The sequence below is a fragment of the Puma concolor genome, chromosome B3 (assembly GCF_028749965.1).
Source record: "Puma concolor isolate L17-30 chromosome B3, mPumCon1.1.hap2, whole genome shotgun sequence".
NCBI lineage: Eukaryota > Metazoa > Chordata > Mammalia > Carnivora > Felidae > Puma > Puma concolor.
In genome coordinates, this window is record NC_141672.1 from 140,594,784 (window position 1) to 140,608,923 (window position 14,140).

Here is a 14,140-nt window from a genome sequence, read left to right on the forward strand (position 1 = left end):
GCAGAGTAGAAAGCTGTAGAAGAAGATCTATTTATTAGTCAGAAAGGTCCAGCTAGAGAAAAGGCATGCAAGCAGAGAAGCCCGAAGAACAGACAGCCTCCACTGTCAGCTGGTAGGAGGCATTGAGCCCATTCCACTTTGTAGAACTCCCTACCAGAGGTAGGAGGCCTGAGGCCTAGGGGGAGACAGGCATAGCTAAGGGGAGTGGAGGAAAGCTCTCAGGCTCCATGAGGTTTCCAGAAACCCAGGCCACAGCCTCTTCCAGGCTGCTGTGTTGCAGCTGGCCTGGCCCCTGTGCCACTGCAGAGAATCTGGGCTTCGGAATTAGGAGTGCTATCGATTCTCATCCTCTTGGCTCTCTCTGTAGGAGTGCGTGCTGGTAAAGGGATTTCAGTGCTCTTTGAAGAGCTCATTGATTCCCACTTACAACTTAGACAAACTAGGCCGCCTTCTGCCAAGGGACAGGGTGGGCATATTTTGGTTTTATCTTTCTCTGGGGCCCAGTGGAACAGAATTTTTAGCTACTTAAATGATTTTCTTGGTCTTATACTGTCCCTCTGGCATATGTTTTGAGTTAATCAGCTTCTTTTCAGAGACAAAAGGAGAGAGCAAAAAGGGATGGCATGTGTCTTCCTAAAACCTTGTCCCCAGAGCCTCAAGATACTCTATACACACTATTGATTTTATCTCCACTTTATTCCTCAGAAGTGGCAGAAGGACAAGTGTTATTTTTGCTTATTTTCATTGATTCATGCTAAGGTACACATCTAGAATTCCCCTCTTTTCCTGTGTAAGGATGTGGTAGGGAAAAAAAAAAAAATCTTGCTGCCATACTTGGGAAATGGGGAGGTTCTGGGTGAAAGAAATTTAAATTTGATTCCATATTCTTTTATTTAAAATTGTTCTCATTCTATCAGAATAAAGATTAAACAGTGCTTCTCTAACATACCAGAAGTCATGTCTTAGAGGTATTTTTATAGGCACAAGTACTCCACATTTAAGTGAATTGCTAACATTTCTTGCATAAATTTATGTTGAAAAGCAGAGAATTTTTTTCTTCTTTCTCCCTTGCTAGTATCTCTGATATACCTTTTGAGTATTACAAAGCTGGAAATCTGGATTCTCCATATGCCACAGGGAAGGCCAGTCAGATTTTTCAAAGAAGTTTGAGCCAATTCCCTATTTTTCATTTTTTTGTGAGCAGAGCTGGGAGGTGGAGTGGAGGGGAACACAGGAGGGTAGTTGCATAAACCAATGTGAAGGTGCCTCTGCCCAGAGCTGGTGGGATGGGGAGAAGGCAAGAAATGCGTGAAGACGGGACCAGATGGATGAGCCACACTGCAAGATTGTTCTCCGTGAGGGTGGGCCACAGGTAAAAACAGGCTTCAAATGAAGGCATTGGAGACCTGTGCTTCATCCGTTCAATACATATGCTCAAGGAGAACTTGAGCAGGGCAGCAATGATCATGGCCAACGGCATTGGACACAGAGCTCAAAGCACTAGTCCCAGAAAGTAGGGGTTGCCAACCATAAAGCACAGTTCAGTCTAGGAGGCCAAGACAGCCAACAGTTCTTGAAGACAGGAATGTACATCAGGAAACTGAGGCAACCTCCTTATATGGAGTGGGTAAGCATGGTGGTGGGTCAGCATTTATACTCTGCCCCTGGGTTTATCCAGACAACTTGGACATCTGCCATGGGTCAAAAACATTAGTCTTGGCCCCACCTTTGGGGAAGACATGAGTCCCAGTAACACTTCTGCACTGATTGGGATTGGCACATAAAATGGGTATATTAACACTCCTGCCTTGAGAGCCTCAGTACCTGCAATTGAGTGAGGCAAACAGTAGGGGCCTCACCCATGCTGACAGGTCACTGGGACTGTGTCCAAAGGTGACAGTCAGGCTGCTGCTTCTCACCCTTCAACCTCTAAAACTGGGGAAGGAAGCAGTTTTAACTCCTGAGGAACCTCCCAAGGCCTCACTGTTCAAGTGCCCTGCCAGGGTGTTAAGCTTATTGCTACTCACAGAGGGCCAGCCAATCAGAGACGGGGAGTAAAACTCAGCTAAGGTGAGGCCCCAGGGTAAGCCCGGTAGCTCAATCTTAATTTCATTAATTGACAATCTTGTTATACTGCTCTTTTAAAAAAAAAAAAAAGTTTCTTTTTATTTATTTTGAGAGAGACATAGAGAGCAGGTGGGGGAGAAGCAGAGAGAGAGGGAGACAGAATCCCATGCAGGCTCTGCACTATCAGCACAGAGCCCAACATAAGGCTTGAACTCACGAACCATGAGATTGTGACCTGAACTGGAGTCAAAAGTGAGAGGCTTAAACGACTGAGCCACCCAGGCTCCCCATACTGCTCTTCATCACTGGTATATCCAATGATTTGAAATATTTTATTGTGTAAAATCTTTGGAGCCCAGACAGATCGGAGTATGAGATAGAGCATCTCTTTTTAATGGGTGGCCATGGGCAAGCATTTAACCTCCTTCTACTTAGCAGAAGTTGAACCTCATCTGTAAGTTTGGGTGATATCTTCCTTGCGGGACTTTTATACTGACTGTAGATGTGCATAAAGTCTTACGGTGTGACTGGCACATATCAAGCAGTCTAATTAATGGCAGACATTAAATTTATTATTACTTACCAGAAGGGTGCTACATACAAAACAGAGCCACATATTAGACTATATGTTTTGACTTAATTTATGTGGGCACTTTCAATGTAATTAAACTATCTTGGAACAAAGGACAATATAATGCATAACACTGGGATGTCAGAAAACCTCCTCTGGCATTTCATAACATGTAGTAAAGGGTCCCACTCTGGGTGGTCTCCTAACTGGTTAGTTATTGAAGCATCTCCTGAGTTTAATGTGAAATTATTCACCCCACACTAGCCATGGGAGGGGGTCAAACTGACTTGTAAGTAAAGGTTGCTTTTGCTAAGGCCATGTTGGAACTTTAGCCCATAATGGCCCAATTTAAGTAGAAGTCTCTCCCTTTAAGAAAGGGAATAGAGCATAACATCCCCTTTTCAGACAGTTGTAGGAATAAATTCTGCCCAGGCCCCCTGTGGTTAAACTCAGCCATGACTGGACATTGCTCTCTCTCAGGTGAAACACAAAGGAGAGAGCATGACCGTCAGTAAAAGGACTGGAAAATTTGGTCTTGCAAACAGGGCTCTTGGAGGACAATTGAATATGCCACCAAGATGATTTCCCTCATAGAGATGTTTGCTGCACTCAGGAGCTTGGGCTGAATGCTGTCCGCAAATTAATGTGCACAAGTTGGAATCTCCAGGGCTTCAATGAGCCTTGCTCGGTTTAATTGGAAGCATTGCTGTTTTGGGTTTTCATCACATAGCCCAGAATTTGCCTTCTCACGGCTCCAGCCTCACCTTCATTTTCCTGTGGTGGTGGCATAAATAATGCAGAGGTCTCACTGCTGGGAAGCAGGAACGAGACCCAGATGTCAGGAATGGAAAACACAGCAGCCTAAAGCTGGCGGAGCAGAGCAGTAAACACAGTCAGGGATAGGTGAGCTGTGGGGGTAAGAGTCAGCCAGGGGAGCTGTGTTTGAGATGGGGGTTAACCTCTTGCATAAGGGCCCAATTAGCTTGCTGAGGACCAGGAATGGGACTAGGGAGGGAGGGGAAAGGTGGGGAAGGCATGTGAGGAGCATAGTAATGTGGCCCCGAACAGCCTCTTTGTTGCCCGAGAAATGATAGACTCATGTTGTGCATGAATTAAATTAACCTTGCAATTTGGCTCAGACAAGAATTCATTGGAAAAGGTACTGGGGAGATGCATAAGAGCCTGATTTCAGAATCGTAATCCAATCAACACCATCCACTTTGCTGATGGAGAAAGCGAGACACCGGGGAGTGGGTTTAGCCCGGGGTGAGCAAGTTCAAAACTCACCACTCCAGCTCAAACAAAACACAACTTAATGAAAAGAAACTTCCACATCTTCATCTCTGCCTGTGTTCCTATGTTCCTTGCCTTGGGGGAAAACACGATCCTCTTGCCTATATACATTAATCCAGAAATCTAGGGAGTATCCGTAACCTCTTCCTCACTTGGCCTCTAGATACATTTAGTCTCCAACTCCTGTAGAGTTCCCTTCCTCCCTCTGTCACCCAGTGTCCTTTCTCTCCATACTTGAGCTGCCATAAGCTCCATACTTCTGCATTAGTGAGGCCCCTGTCACCTCTGGTGCCTGGTGTCAGTCTCTCTGGTGAACTCTTGGAGCTCCTGTTGTGGTGGTCTGACCATGCTGCTCCTCCTTGTGCAAGCACTTTAACGGCTCCTTCCCTGCCTTCAGGAGAATGTCCAAACATCCCAGAGCGGTGCGCAGGGGCATCACTCACTGCCTGCTGCCCGCTTGCAGACCCCAAGGTACTGTCCTCTGCAGACTTACTCTGAATGCTTGCACTTCCTCAGATCCAGGGCGGTTTCTTTCTCATTCCATTTGCTTGGATAGCTCTCACTCAGTAGGACTCAAGGTAGGATACCCCTGCCCACCAGCAAATCCTAGGACCCCTACATCGTGCATCTTCAAGACTGCTGTTCATTTGGACTCTGCAACGTGCCCTTATTTGGGTTCCCAGAGACCCCGTACTTACCTCTGCTTGCACCCTCCTCTCACCGCGAGAGGGTTTCCAGTATACCCACGGGATCATCCCAACAAAACAGCTCCTGGAAGAGGCAATATGGAAATCTAAAAAGCATTTTTGAAACATGGATTCTGGATTAGAACATGCTGGGGTTCAAATATTTACTCACATACTTAAAAGCAGTGCAAACTTGGGCGCACCTGGACAGGTTATTCATTTTATCTGAAATTCAGTTTTCTCGGCTGCAATGGGATAATGGTAGCACCTGTTTCATCATGAGATAATCTATATTAAGTTATTAGCTCAGGATCTGAAATGTCATAGCCTTCGATAAAATAACCATTGTTGTCATTGTTGGCATTGTTATTAAGGACGTTGCTGTATTCTATTAAAATTTTAATTTCTCCTGCCCCCAAAGCAGGCATTCAGTAAATATTTGTTGAATCCCCTGAAGAATAAGCAAGATAGGACCACAGGTTAACCTGGGCAGACTTCCTACTTACCTGGCACAGAATTTTACAGAAAGGAATCGTAAGTGTTATTTCTTCCCATAGGAGAGAAAAACTCCCTCACCAGAAATAACTTGATAATTTAACTTGTAATTGCCCCCTATAATTTAGAAGAACACACGTTTCTTATAATTAATAAGCATTTATTTTTAGGGATATCATTTGAGCAAAAAGCTGGGCAATGTCTGCCTCTCCTCTATTCTGAGTCTCCAGTGGCCACTAGAAGTCCCAGGGCTAAGCAGTGCTTATTCCCACAGGTGACTAAGTCTATACTTTCTCACTGACACCAGCTTCCAGAATCCGTAAGGATCAGATAACAAAAACAAAAACAAAAAAACTCCTTACTCTGGTTGAATTCAGCATTTAAGGAGCGCCTGTCACCACATAGGCAAAGCTTCGGCTTTATGGAGAAATCTGTTGCTAAGACACAGTCTTCATTTGTTTGCACACTTTTCGTAAGAATGGTGGGCATTTAATTCACAGAGAGACATTGAGGTGTAAGAGATAAAGGTTGGTGGCAAGTTCATTCTGGCAGAGGATTAAACCTCCAACAAGTCTATTGGTTCCTTTAGGCTAGAGGCTTTCAAAGCATGGGCTTGGGACCCAGGTATCAGCACCACCAGGAATTGTTAAAAATGCAAATTCCCAGGCCTGCTCCAATCTTAACTGGAATCTCACAATTGCTGCTGAGTGGTTTACAGTCTGAACTTTGGCAAGCCTTCTAGGTCATTCTGACACTCAACAACATGTGAGATCACTGCTCTAAACCCTTGACAGGAACAGTGGTTTTCAACCCTGCCTGCACATTAGAATCACCTGGAAAACTGAAAAATATCCCATAGCCCTGGTTGTCACTGCAGACCAATTAAATAAAAATTTCTGGAGGTGGGCTCCAGGCATTGATATTTTTATAATCTCAGGAGATTTTAATGCAGGGACAGGATGGAGAAACACTGACCCATTGATGGAGATGTATTTGTTGGAAATGACAGAATCTTGCTCAAAGTAACCCAAGTAGTAAGATAGTTTTGGAGGAAAGAAGTCCCTTAATCTTACAGGAACTGGAAAGCACCAAAAGCCTGGACAGTTCTTCCCATCTCTCATGTTTCTCTTTCTACTGCCACAGTTTCTGTTTTCTGCTTTTCTCTGTGCATTTGCCTAACTACACCCCTCTTTAGGGAACAACTTATTCTGCTCCATCACTGTTTCCATGCTTTCATTCTGTGTCTTGTGTGTGGTTTGACTTGTCATTGGACCGACTCCCTCTTCCCAAATCTGCTTATCACCCTCTCTGGCTCTGGCACCCACAGCTCAGTGATATGTGGAAGCTGGGGAGATTTATTTTCTCAGAAGACATCAACCTGAAACAAGAATAAAGGATTCCACATAAAGAAAAATAAAATTCTTTTCTTGTTTTATTGGAGAGAAAAAATACTTAGGAAATACTTTTTTTTAAATGTTTTTTAAAGTTTATTTATTTTTGAGACAGAGAGAGATAGAGCACGAGTGGGGGAGGGGCAGAGAGAGAGAAAGACACAGAATCCAAAGCAGGCTCCAGGCTTGGAGCTGTCAACACAGAGCCCGACGCGGGGCTCAAACTCACCACCTGTGAGATCATGACCTGAGCCAAAGTTGGGTGGTTAACCGACTGAGCCACCCAGGCACCCCAAGAAATACTTTTTCTGCTAACAGGGAATTTACAGTGTGAATGTATTATTGACAATTTAGAGAAAGAGGGAGAGGACAGGAAGGTGAACATACAGAACGGTTTTAAGTCCTTTAGTCCTTAAAACCCTCAGCTCATAGATCCTTGGTCTGTCCCCAAACCTGCCTTCTGGCTCCCGATCAAGTCTGTGCTCCTTGTCCGGCAATAACCTTGTTTCCAGAAAATCAATCCTGACGCTGCTGATTCTTCTCCATCTCTGTGACCCACCAACAAAGCAGCATGGCTTATGAGCTCTAACCTGCCATTGGAATGTTAGTCTTCATCTTCTCCTATCATGAGTAAGCAGACCATTAACTCACTTGTCCCTTTATTTTTCTTTGACATGTGTGTTTGTTTATGGCCCCATCCATGTACCGCGAGTGTCCTGGGCTGCATTCCTGCTGTCAACAGCTTCCTGTTCAGTGAACTTGAAGGCTTTATAGCATACCAGAAAAGCATCATCTAGTCTAACTTCTCAACCAACAACATCGCTGTGTTCATTCATTTGGCTTCTGCTGAAACATTTTCAGAGAACGGAAATTTTTAAAGCTGTGACACAGCATATTAAGACAGCGATAACCATAGTTATTTCTTGCCAGTAATAGATATTCAACAAGTGTTGAGTTTAACATAGAGCTGGAGTCTATGTCCACATTATCCTTCCTTTTGCCTTTGCGTGCTCTTTGAAATGATAGCAAGTACATTTATTCATGTCCCAACTGGGAGAATTTGGAAATTTGTGGGACTCCTATCCAGATACCGTTAAGCCTTCTTTTTTTCTGGGATAAGCATCTCCAATGTCTTCAGCTGTTATTTGTTTACAAACATTCCCCTTTTTTCGGGCTTTCTGGTTCCTCTTTATTAAGGTGTCCTGGCTTGTTCTAAAATGCCACACTCAGAAATAAAAAACATGATATGAGGTAAAAATTGACCAGTATGAGGTACATTGGATGGATTGTTGTCTTAATTTATGAGCACTTTACTTCTGCAGAAGCAATTTATGATTAGATTAATTTTTGGCATCTGCAGCCTCTGATTTATTTTGAGCAAACTGCCAGCCCAAACTTCTGGTTCTCTCATTCAAAATCTACTTCTTAGTTAAATGTGTCTACCTTTCACTTTGGCCACTGTTTGAATCCAATTGTAGGACATTACATTCATTCCAATTTAAGTATTTCTATTTTTGCTAATTCTGCTCTTTTGTCACTTACAATTTCCACTCTTGTTTATTCTCCTATCAATTCTCCTCGATTCTGCATCAATATTAAATTTGAAAAACACCTTAAGTTACCTACTCAGTGTCCTTAACTTAGTATGCAAAGGCTACATTTCTAGAAACTAAGGAACGAATGTGAGGAAATACCTCCTTAAAATATAAGGACTTCTGTCTCCTTGAAACAGAAAATGTGTAGATATCATCTGTTAATTTTTTTTTTTTAAATTTTTTTTTTTCAACGTTTATTTATTTTTGGGACAGAGAGAGACAGAGCATGAACGGGCGAGGGGCAGAGAGAGAGGGAGACACAGAATCGGAAACAGGCTCCAGGCTCTGAGCCATCAGCCCAGAGCCCGACGCGGGGCTCGAACTCACGGACCGCGAGATCGTGACCTGGCTGAAGTCGGATGCTTAACCGACTGCGCCACCCAGGCGCCCCTCATCTGTTAATTTTTAAGCACACAGATCACAGTTGTGCAGCTTGATAAATCATCACAAAATGCACCCACCATGTAACCACCAGCTAAATCAAGAAAAAGAACATGTCCAGCAACCCAGAGACGTCAGATAATAATATCTAGCCCCCCAAAACAAACACTACCCTCATTTACACCGCAATATTAGTTTTGCCTGTTTCTGAACGTCATAGAAAGGAAATCCTTACATGCACTGTTTTGTGTCTAGCCTGCTTTTTTATTCTCAGTGTTGGATAGTATTCTATTGAATGGTTGTACCATAATTAATTAATCCATTGCACAGTTTACAGTTTTAAGCTAGTAAAAATAGTGCTGCTATTTACATTCTTGATTATCTTCTGATGCTCAGTGTATCCATTTCTGTTGGGGGGGAGGTTAGAATATGCGCATGTTCAACTTTAGAAGACTCTCCCAAGTTGTTTTCCAAAGGAATGGTATCTTTTTAGAGTCCGCAAACTGGGTTTGAGCGTTCTACTTCTTCCATATCATGGTCACCACTTAACGTTGTCTGTCTTCATGATATTAGCAGTCCTGAAAACCCCTTAGAAGCAGTGGCATCTCATTGTGATATGTAAATTATATTTTCTTGATATTAATGCAGCTGAGGGCACTTTCATTTGCTTAATAGCCATTTGGACATTTTGTCTTGTGAAATGTCAATTGAAGATTTTCACCCAGTTTTTAATTTTTTTACATTTATTCATTTTTGAGAGAGAGACAGAGCATGAGCAGGGGAAGGGCAGAGTGAGAGGGAGACATAGAATCTGAAGCAGGCGCTAGGCTTTGTCAGCAGAGCCCAATCAGGGCTCAGACCTGTGACCTGTGAGATAATGACCAGAGCCTAAGTCCAATGCTTTTAACCAACTGAACCATCCAAGCGCCTGAGTTTTTCCCATTTAAAAAAATTGAGTTGCCTCTTCTTCTTGTTGATGTACAGAAATGCATGTGTGTGCCAGATATATTTTTTGCAAATAGGTTATTTCACTTTTTGGTTTGCCTTTTCACGTTTTCCATAGCATATTTATTTATTTTATTTAAAAAATTTTTTTAATGTTTATTCATTTTTTTGAGAGAGAGGGGTGGGGGGAGGGGCAGAGATGGGGAGACACAGAATCCAAGCAGGCTGCAGGCTCTGAGCTCTCAGCACAGAGCCCAGTGCAGAGCTTGAACTCCCAAACTGTGAGATCATGACCTGAGCCCAGATGCTCAGCTGACTGAGCCACCCAGGCACCCCTTTCATATGAACAGAAGTTCTTAATGGACTATATCGAATTTTAAATATTTCAACTTAGGTGTATTCCTTGTTTGAGTCCTCAAAAAAACTGTATTTCAACTCCAAGGTTGTACATGGTAGCCTATGTGGTTACCCCAGGTAGCTGTATTATTTCATATCTCATATTAAGATTTGCCACATGTGTAGAATTTATTTTTTAACATATTATGAGGTAGGGATACACGTTTATTTTTATTTTCTACATTGTTTACACTGGACCATAAGTCTTCCCAGGCCATCATTTCCCCACTGTGCTAGAGTATCAACTTCATCATAAGTCAAGCGACCATATATGGGAGTCCCTTTCTGGAATATCTGTTTTTCTCCACTGATTGACTTGTGTATTCTTTTATCAATAATACTGTGTATGAAATACTATAACTTCAAAATAAGTTTTGATATCTTTACATAATTTGTCCAGTTTTTTCATTTGTTGAGACTGCCTCAATCATTCCTGGCTCTTTGCACTTCTATTTTGGTTTGGGATTAGCTTGTAGGTTTCCACAAAATAAAAAAAAACAACACAAACCAAAACAAACTAAACCAAACCAAAACAAAACAAAACACCTTCTGTGGGTTTTGACTGAGATTGAATTGGACCTGTATACATACATTCGCTGAGATGGAAAATTTTCATTTTTCTCAACAATGTGTCTTACACATCTTTAAAGCTATTTTTATGAATTTGGTGCTTTGATGCTATTTTAAGTACTATTTTTAAAGACTTTCTTTTTAAATAATCTCTACACCCAATGTGGAGCTCTAAGTTACAACCCCGAGATCAAGAGTCGCATGTTCCACTGACTGAGCCAGCCAGGTGCCCCTTAGTGATAGTTTTTCAAGCAGGCTTCATGCCCAGTGCAGAACCCAATGTGGGGCTTGAACTCGTGACCCTGAGATCAAGACCTGAGCTGAGATCAAGAGTCAGAGGCTTAAATGAATAAGTCATCAGGCACCCCAATACTATTTTTAAATTTAGATTTTTATACTGATAATGTATGTAAGTGGACTTGACTCTTAGATACTGACATTCTAACCTGTGATTTTGTATGCACATACGGATTTTTGATAGTCTACATTTTACAATCTTTATGTAGGAAAATAAAGACGCCGCTATTTACTCCTTTTAAATATTACACCTTTTATTTTTTTCTCTTAGATTTATTTTTCTCTCTTCTCCATTGTATCAAGTACAACTGATGGTCAACGCCAGGTCCATTTCTGGTTTCAGGGAGGAAACATTTCATTAATTTCATTAAATTATACTACATCATACAGGAACCTCATAGTGTCTGTTCATTATTATTTCAGAATTGTTACAAACAAGTGACTGCTGTGCCCATCCTACTCATCCTCTTTCAAACATGAGTGTTTATTGGGAGTAATGTTTCCTCACTCCACCATTGTATGTAGGTGGGTGGACGGCAGATGATTGACCTTTTTAGTTCCTGGATCAGGAGGAGGCACATATGGGGTCTGGAAACCATCATGGGAGTTCGTACTGAGGTCTGATACTGTGATAGGATGGGTGTTAAAGAAGTCTTCCTATACGTGGGAATAAACATTCAAATTAAGAATACAACTTATTGTAGCAGTCAGCTTTTGTGGGATAACAAGTGCTCCAAAACTTAGTGTCTTAAAAAAAAACTATGTATTATTTCTAATGATACTGCATGAGAATCATCCAGGTAAACTGGGTGGTTCTTTGGGTCTGAGACAGCATGGCCAGGGCTGGAAGTTCTCAAATGGATTTATTTACAGGTCTAGTGGTGGGCTTTACCAATACAGCTCTTGCCAAAATCACCCAATGATCCTCATGTGACTGGTTCTGCTATGTAAACAGTATTCTACCTGAGAAAGTTAACACTTAAAAGATTTAAAAGGCCAGTATAACTGACCTAGATTTTCCCCCGCTTTGGCCATTGTAGGTCTTCTGTGATTTTCATGGCCACTCTCAAAAGAAGAATGTATTCCTTTATGGTTGTAGCATCAAGGAGACCTTGTGGCAAGCAGAGTCCGCTATGGGCACATCTACTGTCTTGGAAGATGTCGGCTACAGGGTAAGTCACTGGGGAGAATGACACAAAACATTTTGTGTCCACATTCTTGCTTTTGAGACACACGCTCCACCCATTTTTCCCCCTAAACAAGCATTTTGATTATTTTAACTCTAGGGTTATAATACAAGCAGGTTGGAGGCATGTGTAACCCCTCTACACTTTCGATGCATAATGGCTATACTACCTGGTGGCTCTGCTTTATTTTCTATATGATATGATACAGTGCAAAGGGCATGAGAATCGGAGACAGGAAACCTCATTTTAATGCCTGGCTTTACAGTTATTAACTGTGTGCCGAGGAGTCATTAACATCACCTCTCTGAACCACCATTTGTCACCTGGGAAGTGGGGACAGTGAAAATACTGCCTCTGTTTCATGTTTATGAGAGCAGCAAAATGATGCTGAATACAAAAGGATCTTAAATTAGTATGAAGGAATGCAAAAATGCAAGACATTAGACCATCCACATGCCCTGTGTGAACACGCTCTGAAAAGCAGAGCAGTGATCCACTACTCCTGTATAGTGGATATATTTTATCTATAAGTAGCTAATTCTTTTTTTTTCTGGGTTCCAGTGGATAGAGCTCAACTCTTCCTCCACTGAACTAAAGAGGAAGTTAAGGAGGGGTAAAGAACAAAGGACTTCTTCCTGTCAGCATAAAGGGAATCAGGATAGAAGGAGATGAGGCAACATTGTCCAAACACAAAATAAAAACTGGCCTTTGTTTCAAATGTAAATGGAAAAAGAAGAAAAATTATTGAATTGGAAGAACTACAGTTCTCCTGTGTCTTTCTCCTTTACTTTCACATGGGACACTTCATTTCTGACACTTCTGGTCACCAGATATGTGGCGATTTCACCCCACCAGACACTTCTGAGACACCAACTGGGTGTTTTACAATTTTTTTTTTAATTTTTTTTCAACATTTATTTATTTTTGCGACAGAGAGAGACAGAGCATGAACAGGGGAGGGGCAGAGAGAGAGGGAGACACAGAATCGGAAACAGGCTCCAGGCTCTGAGCCATCAGCCCAGAGCCTGACGCGGGGCTCGAACTCCCGGACCGCGAGATCGTGACCTGGCTGAAGTCGGACGCTTAACCGACTACGCCACCCAGGCGCCCCTGGGTGTTTTACAATTTAACCCTACCCAGAGACAGCGTCACATCCCTCAGGTTAAGGACTCATCCCACAAGACTGCTTCCTACTTCAGATGTCGATCACAAGGAGTCATTCCCGGGTTACCCACAACTTCTGTCTGACTTAGCTATGAGTTGGAGGGATCCATGATCTTCCCCCCTGCATTGGATTCAGTTATTTTCTAGAGTGGCTCACAGAACTCAGGGAAGCACTTAAACTTATATTTACCAGTTTGGTAAAGGGTCTGATAAAGGACATGGATGTTAGCCAGATAGATAAGAGATACATAGGGTGAGGACTGGGAGGGTCCCACGTACAAGGTCTTCTGTTCCTGTGGAGTTAGGGGGAGGGTATCATCCTCTTGGTATGTGGATGTGTTCACCAACTTGGAAGCTTTCTGAACCCCATACTGTTGGGATTTTATGGAGACTTCTTAATGTAGTTGTGATCAATTATCAACTCATTTCCAGCCCCTCTCCCCACTCTAAAGGAGTGGGGATAGCCTGATCCAGGACCTCACCCAGAATCACCTCATTAGAACAAAAGATGCTTCTAATGCTCTTATCACTTAAGAATTTACAGGGGTTTTAGGAGCTCCATGTCAAGGACTGGGGATGAAGAACAAAAACATATTTTCTACAATAAATCACAACATCACAATTATCATGGTACCTACCTCTTCCAAATTCTTTATTATTCTGGATATATGAATTTACTATAAAAAATAGCTTTATTCCCTGGGTTAATGAGTACTAAAAGAGATCAAAATCCACCAAACTACTATTTCACCTCAAAATAACTCCCCTTCTCCCTTAGTTTCTCTTCACTCTCTCCCTCCATGTCCTCTATAAACATGAGTACTACTGATCAGTAGATAGTTCCCCAAAATGATTAGAGCAGAACCAACGAGTTATCTTTAGTTTCCTTTTACTCTAAGTCCCAACCACAATAATGGGGATTTTGATACAGAATTAGAATCTGGAAGGAAGGAAGGAAGGAAGGAAGGAAGGAAGGAAGGAAGGAAGGAAGGAAGGAAGGAAGGAAGGGAGGGAGGGAGGGAGGGACAGGAGAAAGGGCGGGAGACAGGGAGAAAGGGGGGGAGGAAGGAAGGAAAGAAATTAATTCTGGTACTGAGAAGTT

General features: G+C 42.3%; 1 protein-coding gene across 2 annotated transcripts in view; it reads left to right on the plus strand.

The window, feature by feature from the left end:
• Window positions 1–14,140, plus strand: part of AGBL1 (AGBL carboxypeptidase 1) — an 862,602-nt gene that overhangs the window by 410,009 nt on the left and 438,453 nt on the right. For both annotated transcript variants that reach the window (XM_086711500.1, XM_025918486.2), the window contains exon 20: window positions 11,728–11,859. In XM_086711500.1, the coding sequence (XP_086567626.1) occupies window positions 11,728–11,859 (132 nt within the window). The remainder of the gene's footprint in view (window positions 1–11,727; window positions 11,860–14,140) is intronic.